The 17,040-nt window shown below is 44.5% G+C and overlaps 2 protein-coding genes across 4 annotated transcripts; one reads left to right on the top strand and one right to left on the bottom strand.

Moving 5' to 3' along the window:
* Positions 1–210: 210 nt before the first annotated feature.
* On the top strand, positions 211–8,714 carry RABEPK (Rab9 effector protein with kelch motifs). Of its 2 annotated transcripts, XM_080990460.1 has the most exons (8): positions 211–513; positions 2,577–2,708; positions 2,818–2,978; positions 4,466–4,618; positions 5,568–5,729; positions 5,974–6,123; positions 6,800–6,949; positions 8,436–8,714. In XM_080990460.1, the coding sequence occupies exons 2-8, from the start codon at positions 2,677–2,679 to the stop codon at positions 8,681–8,683; spliced, it is 1,056 nt and encodes a 351-aa protein (XP_080846586.1). In that variant the 5' UTR covers positions 211–513; positions 2,577–2,676; the 3' UTR covers positions 8,684–8,714. The 2 variants fall into 2 exon arrangements, with proteins under 2 accessions (XP_080846586.1, XP_080846585.1); XM_080990459.1 differs by lacking the exon at positions 2,577–2,708 and having other exon boundaries at positions 213–513.
* Positions 8,715–10,851: 2,137 nt separating this feature from the next.
* HSPA5 (heat shock protein family A (Hsp70) member 5) lies at positions 10,852–16,917 on the bottom strand. 2 transcript variants are annotated; one of them, XM_080990139.1, is made up of 9 exons: positions 16,788–16,917; positions 15,517–15,679; positions 14,757–14,988; positions 14,269–14,406; positions 13,584–13,696; positions 13,100–13,490; positions 12,360–12,597; positions 12,002–12,169; positions 10,852–11,726 (listed from the first exon to the last, which is right to left on the bottom strand). In XM_080990139.1, exons 2-9 carry the CDS (start codon positions 15,633–15,635, stop codon positions 11,161–11,163), a joined length of 1,965 nt encoding a protein of 654 aa, XP_080846265.1. In that variant the 5' UTR covers positions 15,636–15,679; positions 16,788–16,917; the 3' UTR covers positions 10,852–11,160. The 2 variants fall into 2 exon arrangements, with proteins under 2 accessions (XP_080846265.1, XP_080846266.1); XM_080990140.1 differs by having other exon boundaries at positions 15,517–15,681; positions 16,799–16,877.
* Between the last annotated feature and the right edge of the window lie 123 nt (positions 16,918–17,040).

Raw genomic sequence — 17,040 nt, 5'->3', positions numbered from 1 at the left:
TTGGATGCAACTTCTTGTAAGGCATTTTGAATAAACAGATATAAATAAGAAATATTTTATATAAATATACATGATACACCTTATAAACATATTAATAGCAGCCTGGCCACCAGCAATCCCACATATCTGAAGCAAGAGGAAGTAATGGCTTGTGTGATGAAATGGGAAGAGATCTGCACATGCTCAGAAACGCTCTCACGTGGCCTTCTTTCTTTAAAAAAAAAATAAGCGGGGAGAGAAGTATGCTGCACCTTGGAATGAACTGAGGACAAAGGATATGCAATTTAAAAGTGTGCAGCAGCGGGGTGGTTTTACCGTGAAGCGCTGTCCGCTTGCACAGTAGCCACGTTGAGGGCGGAGCTGCTGGTCGTCTAGCAACGGACCCGGGGGCGGGGCGTCGGGTTTTTTTTATCTCACCCCTCTCCCTCGGCCTGCATCCATGGGGCCGGAGCCGGGCTCACGGACGTCGCTGCTGGAGCTGAAGCCGGGAGGAAACCCGGAGGAAGGCAACTGGTGCGTTCTCGAGGCGGGGCATCAGTGCACGTGGGATGCAATTTGAGGGAGTTGACGTGCAAAGAGAAACAGGGTGCGGGGAGGTCGGTTCTGAACTGAGGCGTGGGCCCCCTGGATCCGCTTCAGCCTACCTGGAAGGGGCAGCCATCGATCAGGGAGCTTTCTCTCTCCTGTGCCCCTCAGCAGAGGGGAATAGTCTTTCAAAGGGAGTATTAACTTGCGGAAGATGACACGCAATATGCAGTCAAACTCTGCTTGCGGCCAGAGGCTTAAATTAATAATAGTCCTTCCTTTACAAGATTCTGCCTCCGATATTTACTCCTGCCTCCAATTTTATAGAGGATTTCTTGCACGCCATTCATTTCTGCTGTTGCTTTCCTAGGTTGAATTTTAGACCGTACGCTCCGCGAGGCAGGGCCCTGATCTCCTGCAGCCCTGTCAAATGGTCTGCACGCATCAGAGAGAATTATTGCATTATTGTACTAATGAAAATGCATAAGTAAATACTTAAAGAAAGAAAGAATTACAGTATTGTGTTTTGTAAAGAAAAATCCAATAAAAGGAGGAAGACAACACCTACAATGTTCTAATGCTGCTTTTGACAGGTTTTTATATTAATTGTATTGCCATGTTTATTTTATATCCCATCTTTTATTTCAAGCTGCTCAAGATGGCCTTTATCTTGTTCTCCTTCTTCCCACTTTATGCTCAAAACAACCCTGTGAGGTAGGTTAGGCTGAGAGAGAAGTGGCTGACTCAAGGACACCCAGTGGGCGGAATGGCTAAGTGCAGATTTGGAATTTGGTTTCACGGACCCTAGTCCAACACTCTAACCACAAACACCACACTTACATTTTGAATTGTAGTGTGGGGTATGGATCTTGTTTATCGCTGTAGGGGGTGGCGACCCTGGTAATTTATTTATTGGTAGTATTACCTTATGATTGTGTTGTGGCTCTTTCTTTTGAAATATGCAAACCTCAGTTAAGAAGTAAATTTTAAAAATGTTGTGCACATCAACCTCCCCCAACCCCAGTGTCCTCCAGATGGTTTAAAGAACAATTCTCGTTATCCTCAAAAGAACATGGCTGTACATCAGGTTGCAGAAATCTGGTGTACCAGGGGGTGAGGATGCTATCCTGTATATTACTGTGCATTATTTATTCATTTGCCTATTATATTTATATCCCAGCTTTCTCCCAAGTTGGGATTCAACATTTTGAAGCAGCATTATAAAATACAAAGTAATAAAAACAAACTAGTTAGGAACAATAGTTTAAAATACATCAGAACACATTTGGAACCAGTAATTGAAATCCTGTTTGTCTTGACAGCAGCCCAGTGGTCAGCATTGCCTGTACCTTAAGTTCCCAAAGGCCTGTCTGAACAGGAAGGCCTTAGCCTGCTGGTGGAAGGATAACAAGGAGGGAGCTCATCTAAGCTCTCTTGGGAGGAAATCCTATCTAGGGGAGCAGCCACAGAAGGGCCTCTCTCTCCTGTCACCACCTAATGGGTTTCTGGTGCTGATGGGGCAGAGAGAAGACAGTCTCTGCCAAGAAGGTGCATTTCAGATCTTTTGGATGACAACGACCATGTTGGCTGGAGCTGATGGGAGTTGTGGTCCCAAATACCTAGAGGGCATCCATTTGGCAAACACTGCATAGCATCTTCTGGTATGTGATCTCATGTAGGTAAAAGAGTACCATCCACCCACAACAGGCTTGGAAGAACTTGAAGTTTTTCAAAAGTTTAAAACGAACTTTTTTTGGGGGGGGGCAAGTGATTGGACCCAGAGAGGGCAAAACAGCTCACTTAGGGTGAAATGTACACACTGAGCAAGGAATAATGACTGGCTTCCGAGAAGCAGGGAAGAGAAAATTTGGTGGTGGAATGTAGTATCCTGGAAGAGAGGCTGTCTGGCAGAGTCCATACTGCAGCATTTTGTTTCACTCTTGTATGAATAATAAGATTGGGGTATTCACAGTATTTTGCACATACGCCCTCAATAATCCATAGAACAGCCCAGCAAGGTTACCCAGCCTTGTTTTATCCCCATGTTGTAGATGGAGAGGCTGAGAGTGACTTCCCTGAGACTCTCTGACTGAGTTCATAGCCCAGGGTTCCCCTGGTTCCCCGCTCATCCTAGTAGCTGCTACAGCATTTATGCATGTTTGTTCGGTGGTGTTTACTCCTGGGTAAGTGTGCGTAGATAGCATTGCAGGCTTAAAGATACACGCTCCATCTTCTGCTCCACATAGAACAGCAGCCTTGCTGAGATCCCTTTTGCTTATTTCTCCATGCCAGGTATGCCCTTCTCCTACCTGGGGACAGTCCCTGTGCCCGTGTGGGGCAGAACTCCGTGTACCTACCTCCTGCAGAGCCAGGCTGCAGGAAAGGGAAAGTCATCCTTGTCGGGGGAGCAGACCCGAGTGGCAGTTTTGCCGACTCCTACATCATGGATCTTGGTAAGGGCCAGAGTGTCATTAGAGCAGGAAGGAAGCGTATGATATGTGGCAGAATTCAGCTTCTCAAGGAAACTGCTTTTGTTTTGTTTTTTGTAAAAAAAAAAGCAAGCAAGTTCCTGGTCCTCATGGCTGCAATGCAGTAATTTTAGACCCTGGATTCATGGGGTTCTTTCTCCCTCTTTAGGTGACGATCTGTATTTCTTCACCAGGTTTCCAAATGTGGTAAATCTGCTCCACTTCCCAGTGGGGAGGAGTTGCGGTGGACCATGTGGCCACACACTCCCCACGGGGGAGCGAGCGGGGGACTTTGTCCCCCATAGCCCAGGGGATCCCGGCTACGTCAGAGCCCGACCAGCCAATCCGCTGGCCGGTGGGGCGTGGCCGGGACAGTTTAAATTGAGGAGTGAGCCGGAGGACTTCCTCTTGCATGGACAGGGCTCCCCCTTCTGGTGGTTTACTCTTACTGGACTTCCTGCACAGCGGGCAGGAGTCAGATATAGTCAGGTCCCATCAATGCCTAAGCCAATACCTCTCACATTCTGTAATTCAATAACGTTGTGGCCAAATTTGCCCAATAACATAAACTTAATATCTGTGTCCTTGTGTGAGTTATTTTCCAGCAAGGAGGTGGCTGCAGGGTCTCGACACTCAAAAGAGCCCTGTGGCATTTTGGTGCCCTGGACTTCTTCCAAAAAGCTCTGCCCTGATGGTGCCATTGCCATAGGGGCCAAACTTGGCTCACCAGTCCACTCCATTTGGCCCACCAGGCTATTTTGGGAAAGTCCTGCCCATCCACCCTTTAGGTAAAGGTAAAGGGACCCCTGACCATTAGGTCCAGCCATGACCGACTCAGGGGTTGCAGCGCTCATCTCGCTTTATTGGCCAAGGGAGCTGGCGTACAGCTTCCGGGTCATGTGGCCAGCATGGCCAGCATGACTAAGCCGCTTCTGGCGAACCAGAGCAGCGCATGGAAACGCTGTTTACCTTCCCGCCGGAGCGGTACCTATTTATCTACTTGCACTTTGACGTGCTTTCGAACTGCTAGGTTGGCAGGAGCAGGGACCAAGCAATGGGAGCTCACCCCGTCATGGGGATTCGAACCGCCAACCTTCTGATTGGCAAGTCCTAGGCTCTGTAGTTTAACCCACAGCGCCACCCACGTCCCACCCTTTACCTGGCAGCAATTGCAGAGAGTGCTGCTGCTTTTAGGTCCTGCTAGTGGGCTTTGCATCGGGACACCTGGCTGGACTCTGAGCAGAGGCAGACTTTGGTAATCTTTGGTAATATGGTGCACTGAGTTATGACAAAATTTGGCACACCGAAATGCACCATCTCAATTTTGCTCTCCCTCTTTTGGTGCCCTATGTATGGGAAGCACCCACACTGCCCAAAATCAGGTGCTGCTGTGAGAACAGGATCCTGGACTAGATGAGCCCCCTTTGGCCTGATCCCACTACCAGGCTCTTATGTGTCTTTCTGGCTCCCAGATGCACACTGCTGGACAGCACCTGCCTGGCGGGGTCTCTTGCCGCGGTATGAGCATGCCACCTTCATTCCCACAAGCTGTCCCACGAGCCTCTGGGTGTTTGGAGGAGCCAGTGAAACTGGGAACAGGAACTGTGTGCAAGTTCTGGACCTCCGTGAGTATTAGTTATTTCCTTTTCATTTTATTACTTCTTGGAGTATTTTTTTTTTAAGATTTCAAACATGCAGCTGTCCAATTTCTAAATTTATTCATATCCAATATTTGCATCCCACTATCCCACCAAGGAGCTCAGAGCAGCAAATATAGCTCTCCTGAGAATGGTTATCCTCACAACAAGCCATTGAGGTAGGTTAACCTAGGAGAGAGTGATTGGTCCAAGTTCACTTGGCCTTAGTCAGGGGGTTGAACTCTAGTTTCTCAGGACTTAGTCCAACAATCTTACCACTACACCACACTGGCTATCTGTTAGATGATGAAAATAACAATAAAACTTATTTCAGAGTGGTAGCTGGGTTATCGTACTGCAGCAAAAACAACAGTATTTGTGTCACCTTCTATATCTAATAAATTTATTATGGCATCAGCTTTTGCTTCTTTAGATGCATGAAGTATTATCCTGAGTTACTGCACTGGTGGGTCAGAAGGTGGAATTGTGAGATCAGAAGGCAATAATATGTAGAGATGGTGATAATTGTGTTTTAACAGTTGCCATTGACATACACACAAAATAGTTGGTTTATAACATCCTAACATCCAAGCCGTTGGTCAGCAAACTGGCACATGTAATTTGATTCAAAACCCGCAAAATGTTTCAATTCAGTCCCTAACTTATAGCACTAAATCTCTTGAGGAACTACAGTTCAGTAGTTTCAAGTTCTAGTTTCTCTTTGACATTCCTTTGAATCAAAGTACCATTAAATTAGCCTTGCATTTAAGCACTTGCCTGGTAACCAAAGGGGACTAGGAATTCCATTTCTTTCTTCTACATGTGACATGTAATTTGCACCTACCCTCATTTTCTGTGCCTATAACTTACTTGTGTGCAATCCCCAATTTTTCAATATTGTAGCTTAGCTTACAAATATTTTTGTTTTCCATGTTAGAAGCTGGAACATGGATGAGCCCTAAGGTGAGCGGCACTCCACCGTCCCCTCGGACTTATCATACATCCTCAGCAGTGATTGGGGACCGTTTATATGTATTTGGAGGAGGCGATAAAGGGGTGGATCCAGTCAAAGACCAGCAGCTTCACATCTTTGACTCTGGTAAGCTTCGTCTGCTCCTGTGCAGATATTTCCCAAACCAAATGTTTAGCTGATTCCCCTGGGCCTGGCAGCAGATGGAGCAAAGTAGGAGTTGAATCCTGTTAGTCCTACTTAGAGAAAACCCGTTGAAATGGATAAACATGACTAATGTAGGCCTTTTAACCCTATGTGTGGGAAGCAGGGAGCAAGGCCCTTGAGGTAGCTGTTGCTTCATCTTAATACATTTCTCTCTCACCACCTGTAGCCACTCTGACATGGCTGCAACCAGAAGTTCGGGGCGACCCTCCTGCTCCTCGACATGGCCATGCCGTGGTGGCTGTTGAGAACAGGCTCTACATACATGGCGGATTGGCTGGTGATACCTTTTTTGATGATCTCTTCTGCTTTGATACAAGTAAGTACTCAGTGGTGCAAACTTTGTGAAAAGGGATTATTATCTTCCCACCTTGCCTTAAAAAAATAACAACCCATAGATCTTTAGAAGCCACACATTATAAAGCCTTAAAGGCTAAGGATGTAAGAAATACTGTAGGATCCTGATTACAGTTTCCACCTGCAGGCTGTGTTACTACAGAATTGTGGTACAGCCTTAAGAGGTGGTGTGGGGTAGTGGGTAACATTTGACAAGATCCAGGAAGACGAGGAATCAGATCCCCACTCAGATCTCTCTGGGTGACCTTAGGTTAGGCATAATCTCTCAGTCTAACCCACCGTGCAGGTTGTGAGGATACAAGGGAGGAAAGGGGAGGATAACCGTGTATGCTGCCATAAGTTCCTTTATGGAAAGGCAGACATTAATGTGAAAAATAAATTCTAAATACCATTTAGCCTTCCTTTGATTCCTATTTTACAGGCATTTCCCATCTGTTTAAGCCCCCAATAATCTTTGCTGTCATTAACAGCTAGAAACTTAACATTGAAGTAACTGTCCCAAACTCTTTACCAAATTCATTTTCCTGTTGCAGAATCGCAGAATGTGCATGCAGCCCTGTTATGTGTGTTTCAAGCTCAGTTTGCTTAAGCTTTGCACCTGATGAGCACTGATGTGGATTGGTTTAATGTGCTTGCAGCTGAAATGAAGTGGGAGACCCTGTCAGCTACTGGATCTGTACCAGCAGGGCGGGCAGCCCACTCAGCAGTTGTGTTTCAGGGCCATTTGTATATATTTGGTGGAATGGACCCAACTGGAGCACTGGACACAATGTATAAATATCACATAGGTGGGTGTTTCTTATGATATCTTTGCTTAGCTTCCATTGGGAACATTATACTGGGGAGTCCTCTTTGTGTATGTGCCATTGCCAGCAATTTTGAGATGGCAGCCCCAGCCATGTAACCTCCCCACATGACAACCTTATCTGAAGCTAGTAGTGGCTGAAGCTGATGGGAGCTGTAATCCAAAACAGAGAGTGCTTATGTGGCCTCTGATTATGTAGTGTGACTCCCCCCGCCCCGGATTATAAACACTGTCACCACATACTAAAGGGAGTAGAGCTCACCTGTTGCATGAAAAAGGTCCCAGGCTTAGTCCCTTGAGTCTGCAGTTTTTAACAAGATAGAGAAGGAGGAGCATCAGGGAACAAGGGATATTGAAACAGATCTGCTTGCAACCCTGGAAAGTTGTGGTCAATTCAGAGTAGGCACACCTGGGCTACGTGTGCAAAAGAAATCTGATGTGGAAAAAGGCAGATTCATGTTTATCAAAAGCATCTATAGCTCAGTGAAAGAGCAGGTGTTTTGCATGCAGAAAGGTCCCAGGCTTAATCCCAAATATTCTCCAGTTAAAAGGATCTTTTGCAACAGGTGATAGGAAAGGGGCTTCTCTCTCTCCTCGCTCACTAGTGGAAACCTTGAGGAGCTGCTCTCAGTACAGTGGTACCTCAGGTTACATACGCTTCAGGTTACAGACTCTGCTAACCCAGAAATAGTGCTTCAGGTTAAGAACTTTGCTTCAGGATGAGAATAGAAATCGTGCTCCAGCAGCGCGGCAGCAGCAGGAGGCCCCATTATCTAAAGTGGTGCTTCAGGTTAAGAACAGTTTCAGGTTAAGTACGGACCTCCGGAACGAATTAAGTACTTAACCCGAGGTACCACTGTATTAGGCAGCAGTGGGCTAGATCAGGAATAGTACATAATTTATTATTTTTACCCAACCCATCTGAACTTGTGACTCTGCAATATGTTGCTGAACCCCCACCCTTGGCCATGCTGGTTGGAGCTGATGGAAGTTAGGAATCCAACAGCATCTGGCAGGCTAGGAGTTTCTTACTCCTGGTCTAGATGGGAATAGTTTTAAAGTGCCTAAGAGCCGCTCAGTGTTTCAGTGTTCCATAACACCCACAAGAGCCCATCTGGTCTAAATAGCCCCACATACTGTTCTCAGTCAGGAGCCTGCAAGCAGGAATTGTGCGAAACTGCAGTCTCCCCTTTTTGATTCCAAACAACTGGTTTGCCATATCCTCCAAGAATCTTTCTTTGCTGCTTTTAAAACCATACAGCTGGCAGCCGTCACTATTCACATGTATGTCACTTAAAATGTTAAGAGGGAAAAGAGATCCCCAGTATTTCCACTCCCTGTAGAAGCTTCAGGTCTAATTTTCCAGCTCTCTTCAAGATTGACAAATAACGATGTTTTAATTTACAAGAAGCTGCTGCTCCCCCCCCCTTTTTTTGCATAGTTTTCTATTTATTTATTTTTAACTGCAGAAAAGGGACATTGGACAAAGTTGGAGTTTAAAACTCCTGTGCTTTCTGCTCGTCTGGACCAGTCTATGTGTGTTGTTCCATGGAAAGTGTCTTCCAGTGAGGACAGCAACAGGAAGGAAGGAGCTGGGGGCTCTAATGGAGACAATCTATCTCAAGGCTGCCCAGATGAACACTTGTGCTTAGTGTTTGGTGGAATGGATATTAAAGGGGAAATCTACAAAGACAGTGCTGTAACTCTTCTTAAGTAAAATGTTTTAAATAAATGTTTAGTAATCTAAATCTGCCTCCCTCCTTGTAATGCAAGACAATCCACGTTTTGTGCCGGAGGACTACAAATTAAGTGTGTGCGCATATTTCTGCCTCTTGAAAGTTTCAGCATGTCCAGTGGCTGGAATGGCTGGGAAAGGAAGGGGAGTGTTTAATAAAATACAAGTGAGTTGCCCTCCTTTAATCAAATTTGGGTGGTTGACTGCTTCATATTACTACCATGGAAGTGAAATAAGACCCTCAGAAAATGAAATGTGTAGTTTCTACAGGCACTGAACCCCAAATGGTGCTCTCTTGCCAACAATGGGATGAATCAGGATGTGTTAGAAGAAGCTAACAATAATTAGTGCTGGAGGGTTCAGGATTGGACAATTTCCCATATAACAGATTTACTGCACTGAAACAGTTCAGTACAGATAGGAAAGTACCATTAACTCCTAAGGGCACACAGCTTTTGCCAACAATGGGCAGCAGATTGTAATTAACACAGGTTATTGGCCAAGTGGTTTCATTGCATTAGCTTATGTTGATTAAAGAGCCAGACAGCTTGAATATTAAATAAGCAACACATCATGGCTCTCAAAGTTAGTTATGGTTAACTAAAATAGTAGATGGGCTGCTTCTTGTGTGATCAAGCAAACAAACTGCAGAGTTGAGCAGCTGATAAAGCCAGGGATTAAGTTATCCAAAATCATCTCCTTTGTGCGCTTGGTCCAGCCCTTAGCTTCTCTCTTGTATATTTCTGGGCCTGAAATTACTTAAAATTATTCAGAGATCCAACTTGAGGTATTCTGACCTGGCACAATAATGCATACATACTCTGAGCTCATTTACACATCACTTTTCATCTAGAAACAAAACATGTAAACATTAAGGACCACTAGATCAGTGTGTTTCAACCACTGTTCCACGGCACACTAGTGTGCCGCGAGATGTTGCCTGGTGTGCCGTGGGAAAAATTCAAAAGATTTTAAAAAAAAAGTTTTTCAATTTTTCGCCCACTAGGCCGGCGCCGGACTATGTCCTGGGTATGGGGGGGGGGTTGACCCCACCCTCGGCCAGCAGGGGCGCCGATTGGCGCTCCTCGGGGGGGGGGCACCCTCCACTTTTCTGATGTCTGGGCTGTGATTGGTCCAGACTCCAGCCTGGACCTATCACAGTAGGACATCATCTTCTGACTTCCTTCCCGCCCTAGCACAGTGTGCGCAGCAGAGGAGAGAAGACGTTGCGACTCGAGTCACCAGGAGGACCGGAGAAGTTGTCATTTTATTTCTCTTCAGTCTCCACTGAATGCCTTGACTGGGTTAGGGACCCTTATAGCTCAGCATCAGTTGGTGGAAAGGACATGACTTTACAGGAGCAGGAGGAACTAACTGAACTGAGAAAATCGTGGTTTCAAGCTAAGATTTGCTGATCTACCTTTGGACAGTTTTTGGTTGGATACTGCCAAGGAGTTCCCCCTTCTGGCAAACAAAGCTATTTTGACATTGCTCCCATTTTCCACTACATATCTGTGTGAGATGAGCTTTTCAAGCATGATTGCTATAAAAACTAAATACAGAGAGAGACTGAGAGCTGTTGACGAAGAGCTACGTGCGTCTTTCTTCGATTCCAGCCAGAATATCAGCTTTGTGTTCAGCCAAACAGGCCCAGGTTGCGCACTGAATAAAGTATTTTATAGTTTTTCATATTTCTGTTTACTATTTCATAATAAAGTAATTATAAAATACTTTCTTTGTGTTTATTTGATTCCTATTCAAGAGAATTACTTTATATATAGTCAATATAGGCACAGAGTTAAATTTTTTAACATTTTCTAATGGTGGTGTGCCTCGTGATTTTTTTCATGAAACAAGTGTGCCTTTGCCCAAAAAAGGTTGAAAAACACTGCACTAGATGACCCTGAGGGTATCTTGCAACTGTAACAATTCTGATTCTAATGTTTCTGTGGCTTGTCCACATATGCCAAGTCATCACCCAATGGCCTGTTACCACCTAGCAGACATGCATGGGAATAATTCTTCGCCCAATTGTATTCTGCTCTGAGGGGGTCAGACCCAAGAAGCATGCAGACAGAACCGTAGCTCTGGTCCTGGTGTGTTCTTAGTTCCTATAAGCATTTGTGTTACAAAGATCAAATAGACCCAGATCCAGTGTAAGTAACAAATTTATTGTTGTCACTTGGAGAGTAGAAAAATTCTCCACATAACACACACAACCCAACTTGTTAAATAGAATGGTTTCAATACTTCACCCACTCCCCGTGTCAGGTTGCCCACCCCCCTGCTGGACATTTATCAACTGCTAATGAAAAGCAGTATACAGCCACTTTTGGGCTAGCATTTCCAACTCCACCCAATGTGAAGATTCAGATCACATTCCAAATCTAGAGTTCAAATAGTTTAAACAAAAGTTCAAAGTCCAATATTTACAGCATCAACATCTAGGAAACTGATGTCTACAATTCATCCTTATCTCCTCCTGCTGCTTCTTCCTCGGTAGGGGGTGGGCCTGCGCTACCATACAACTTGCCCACAATTGGTTGCACCACCTCTTCCAGTTCCTTCTTTTGGGCTTTGAATTCCTCGATGTCACTATCTTGGTGACTCTCTAGCCACTCAATCTTTTCCTCTACAGCCTTCTCTATTGTTTCTTTGTCTTCAGATGACAACTTGCCACCAAGCTTCTCCTTATCTCCAATCTGGTTTTTCAGTGAGTAGGCATAACTTTCCAGCTCATTCCTAGCATCAATCCGCTCTTTCAGCTTTTTGTCTTCCTCAGCAAACTTCTCTGCATCATTGACCATCCTCTCAATTTCTTCTGGAGTAAGACGATTCTGGTCATTGGTGATGGTGATCTTATTTTTGTTGCCTGTGCCCTTGTCCTCAGCCGTAACACGAAGGATTCCGTTCACATCTATTTCAAAGGTAACTTCAATCTGAGGGACACCACGGGGAGCAGGAGGGATTCCGGTCAGATCGAAAGTTCCCAAGAGATGATTATCCTTTGTAAGAGGACGTTCTCCTACAGGGGGGGAAATTTCATTTCACATGAAATCACTCAGATTATACTCTGGTAATCATGCAAGTACAAGATTATCATTTTTTAAAGGCATCTCACTTGTGTTTCTATTAATAATCAACAACTAGTGATACTCCAAGCATGTTAAGGAACCTCACAAATGTGGAAACATGCATTGCAAAATTAAGCTGTGTTGGAGTCACCTTTTACTCTTTACTGCCCAGAAGACAAAAAACTCTAAAAGTTTCCAAACCAAATGATGTTGGTTGGCCACTTACCTTCATAAACCTTAATTGTCACAGTTGGCTGGTTATCTGAAGCTGTGGAGAAGATCTGTGATTTCTTGGTGGGGACAACAGTGTTCCTTGGGATAAGTTTGGTCATTACTCCACCAACAGTCTCAATGCCCAAGGTCAGAGGACACACATCAAGCAGCACCAGATCCCCTAAGAATGAAAAGGAGGTTTTAAGTGATGAAGCATCACCATAATTTATCTAGCTGTAGTGACAAACTTGACAGCCAGCAAAGACAAAGATCTTCCATTCCTAACAGTTATGAGGCTGACTGGAAGCTTTTCACTTGTACAGGCTAATCTGCCCAACACCTCATGCAGCATTTAAGTCACTCAGACTTACCAGTATCTTGATCCCCAGAGAGTACACCAGCCTGCACAGCAGCACCATAAGCTACAGCTTCATCAGGATTGATTCCACGAGAGGGTTCCTTGCCATTGAAAAATTCTTTCACAAGCTGCTGTATCTTGGGGATGCGAGTAGAGCCACCAACAAGCACAATTTCATCAATGTCAGACTTCTTTAGGTCTGCATCCTCTAGGACTTTCTGGACAGGTTTCATGGTGGAACGGAAGAGATCCTACAAGCAGAATTTAAAATCACTTAATTGATGTGGAAAGGCAATCACAGAACAAGGCCACAAGATGATACAGTCACCAAATTATCAGATACATCCCGCCCCCAAGATGCCCATGTATGATGCTATTTGAGATCAGATGGGCCTACTCTTAATATCTCATTTTTCTTTAACAGGAGAATCTACAAAGATCAGTCATTGCTATCTTTTAGAGGGCAAGCAATTTTGACTCAAGCCATTAGGGAACCAATTTATTCTCTGCTGTTGGTGCAGTTTGACCAGCATAGTGTCTTGGGAGTGGCACCACCTTATTTTTCCCTTATAACTTGGGAGTTTCACACAGGAGGGCACCACCTTATTTTTCCCATGACGCGCATGTACTACATGTTATTACGTTACTATAATCTTACTTCTCTCCCAATTTTATGTTTTGTGTACAGCAATTGCTCCAAATAGTAGAGCCATTTTATTAGAAACAACCTATTTTAAAATTCAAGATACCTACCATGTTCAGTTCTTCAAATTTTGCTCTTGTCAAGGTTTCAGAGAAGTCTTCTCCTTCAAAGAAGGATTCAATCTCAATTCTAGATTGGTGTTGAGAAGAAAGCGCTCTTTTGGCCTTTTCAACTTCTCGACGAAGCTTCTGAACAGCTCTGTTGTCCTTCCGAACATCCTTTCCAGTTTTCTTCTTGTAGAGCTTGATGAAGTGTTCCATTACACGCTGGTCAAAGTCTTCCCCACCCAGGTGAGTGTCTCCATTGGTTGCCACAACTTCAAATACACCATTATCAATTGTGAGGAGGGAGACATCAAAGGTTCCACCACCCAAATCAAAGACAAGGATGTTCTTCTCGCCCTCCCTCTTGTCTAGGCCATAAGCAATAGCAGCAGCAGTCCTGTAAGAAAGAGCAACTTGTTAGTTTGGTAAATGTGAGAAAAGCCCACACAAACTCCAAATACTTGCAGAAGACTATTAAAACCCTACTTACGGCTCATTGATTATTCTCATGACATTCAGCCCTGCAATAGTACCAGCATCCTTTGTAGCCTGACGCTGGGCATCGTTGAAATAAGCTGGCACAGTGACAACAGCATGGGTGACCTGGAGAAGAATGAGAGTAATTCTGATTGCTGTTTCCAAATTAAGATCTAATAAAGGGTTTTTTTGGGGGGTGGGGAGCCCGATTGTCTATAATGCACCTTTCAAGACTATTTAGAGGAGTGGATTGCCTGCTGCCCTCTAGATGCTGCAAGGCTCTCATCAGCCCCATCCAGCATTGTCAACTGTCAGGGATATTGGAAATTAGAATTAAAACACATCCAGAAGGTTACAGATTGGCCTTCTCAGCTTGGAGAACAATTCTACCACCCCCATCCATTTTATGTCCTGGGGAACCAAAAAAGCAGGGACTCCTCGTGTACAAGCAGCCAGGCCTGTTAGGAGGCATCAAAGCTCAGTGGCAGAGCACTTACATTGTAAGTAGAATATTACATGTTCAAGCTAGTTTAGAATGATCTCTAGACCAGAAAGGCATCGAGACCTGCTGCTAACTAGAGTAAGCAGTAAAAGATTAGACCAACCACTGGCCAATCTCCATACACGGTAGATTCACAAAGGCTCCCCTCAGTGCCTATTCTTTTCGCTAGTGTGCTCCAGCGGAAACATCATCTTACCTTCTTTCCCAAGTAGGCCTCAGCAGTCTCCTTCATTTTAGTCAGAACCATTGCTGAAATTTCTTCTGGGGCAAAGGTCTTCATTTGGCCACCTCCAATATCAACCTGAATATGGGGCTTGGACTTCTTTTCAATGACCTGTAAAGACAAGTACAAGTGGACATGGTTACAAACCAAAAGCACACCATCTACAATATTAATATTGTGGTGGACTTAAAGAGGTTCCATTGAAGAAGCGGCAGGACCAAACAACCTGCCCATCGGGTTGCCAGATGCAGAATGACCCATGCTTGGATGCTGGTATCTTAAGCAGAGTGAAAGCAGTGCCATAAGTCGTGTGGACTGGAAAAACACTTCATACATTGCTTAGTAACCTAGTGTCTCTAAGACAGTGCTATGATTGGGGACATGTTGGGTTCAAATTTCACACCAAAAGGTGTTCAATGTACTTTATATATACCATAACATAAAAGGCACAAAATGAGTACCTTGAAAGGTAGATATTTTATATCCTGCTGCACAGAAGGATCATTCCATGTTCTACCAATGAGGCGTTTGGCATCAAATACAGTATTCTCAGGGTTTGAAGTCAGCTGGTTCTTTGCTGCATCACCTATAAGACGTTCCCCCTCTGGTGTGAAGGCCACATAGGAGGGTGTGATTCTGTTACCCTGGTCATTAGCAATTATCTCCACACGCCCATTCTTGAAAACACCAACACTGTAAAAGAGAATGGAAGTTACTTTTTAAAATATATGTATTATTTAAAGCCTTCTGGGTGGTTCACAAAATATAATACACCTAAGATACAGTACATTAAAATGCATTAACACAACCAAGAAAAAATGAACACCAACAAAAAAACAAAACAGAATTCACATAAAACCAACAGCAAACAGGAGAAAATCAAGCACATCAAGCCAAAAATCTGAGCCCTGTGAGGAGGTGCAACAAGTAAGCTAGTTGTATCCTCTGGGCTAAACTAATGTTTCTGGCCAGTACTCAAGCTTTTAGCTGTAAGACTACACTGAATCAAAATTGAGCTGAATAGCTATCGTATTGTTTCTCCCCTGACTTGTACCAAGTGCATTAAAATAGTAGTACAGTACAATTAATTTGTATACACTAATGCAGAATGACGGTTCACAACACTGCATCAAATCTTGGCCATATTTTGGTGCAGTGGCCATAAGCTATTCAAGACACCCAGAAGCCACTCAATCAAATAGGCACCCTTCTTTTACTTACCAGGAATATGTGGTTCCCAGATCAATGCCAACCACAGTCCCCACATCTTCCTTTTTGTCGTCGTCATCAGCAGCAAATACACTGCCAATGAGCAACAGGCAGACAAGCGCATACTTCATTTTGCCCTTGTACCAAGTATTCACAATCAGGGAGGAAAAAAACCCTGTAATAAGTAAAATCAATCATCAGTGGCAATACTATGAGCAAAAAGACAATACTATGATGGCCATTTAACAGAAATAGGGGCAGATTTACAGAGTAAGTATTACTGGTCCCACATATCATTAGCAAAGGCTGGGAGGGCAGGCAGCTCAAGGAAAACACCCTAAATCCTATAGAAAAGAAACTTTTCTGTTCAAGGAAAAGGCAGCCAAGGGGTTAAGAAAATATGTAGCTGTCATGATACTTAAACATGAATGTGAACCCACACACTGTGCTAAATTCTACAGACATTCATTGAGAAAAATCATGTGGAAAGGCAGTGTGTAAAAGCTGCAAAACGTAACACATCAAAAAAGGGCTACCAAACTCTTAACTTTAGTTCAGACAACCCCAACATTAAAGGCAAAGAGTAAATTGGTAATCCAGTGCCAGAGATAGCCTGCTCCCCCCTCCCATTTTTTGGAATACGGAGCCACTGTAAAACGAGTAGCAGCCTCAAATCAAATAATTAACATTGTTCACGACAACCACAGCTGTTTTGCCTTCACCCATTCTCATAAGAAAACCATCGTAAAAAGTGGGAGAAGGGAGTAGTCGCTGTACTCACCACCAGAAACCCAGCCACTACCATTTACCCCAAACCGGCAAAGGTTATCAATATACAAAACAAACACCATAGAGAGACGTCTAGCAAGTTCTGCTTTTTGGATAAATCCCCTCTCCCCGATAATGAGCAAGGGGAACGAAAAAGAATACCCCGCACAAACCTCTTTTCCTATTCTGCGGTATTTTATTCATTCATGCAAGCCAAATACTTTTATTCATTCATGCAAGCCAAATACTGTAATCATTGCAATAGCCACCCCACCACCACCAAGGGGAATATGGAACTGGCAGGAAATGGGAATAAAAATGGCGCGCTTTGGACCGTGAGCCGCAATAAGATTTTTCTCAATGGGAACCTGGATAACTGAGAACGAAGTGGCATTTTGAGGGCAAGGGGGACCCCACAAGGCCCGATAGATTTGGAGACGCCGCCCTCCCCTTCTCGTTAGGCCCCGGCCCCCGCCCCCTCCTCCGCTCAAGCACTAGGCCACCCCGAGCCTTACCTGTATTAGGTAACAGGACCTCGCGGTCGCCTCACGCTCTATCCGACGAACGCAACGATCTGAACTGTGATTTTCTCACTCAAAGATCACGGTCTGGCCCAGATGTAGCCCTCGGCTCTTATATACCTTCCCGTGGCCTTGCGTGGAGTCGCACTATTGGCCCATTTTCTCTCGCTGGAGCCTCCCGATTGGTCGCTTGCCACCAAGCTGGCCGGAGCCGATAGGTCCGCTCCGTTTGTGACGTCAGGCCCCC

The sequence above is a fragment of the Podarcis pityusensis genome (genome assembly GCF_964106645.2).
Source record: "Podarcis pityusensis genome assembly, chromosome: Z".
NCBI classification, from domain to species: Eukaryota; Metazoa; Chordata; class Lepidosauria; order Squamata; family Lacertidae; genus Podarcis; species Podarcis pityusensis.
Note: the sequence above shows the minus strand (reverse complement) of the source record. Positions and strands in the feature narration are given on the sequence as shown.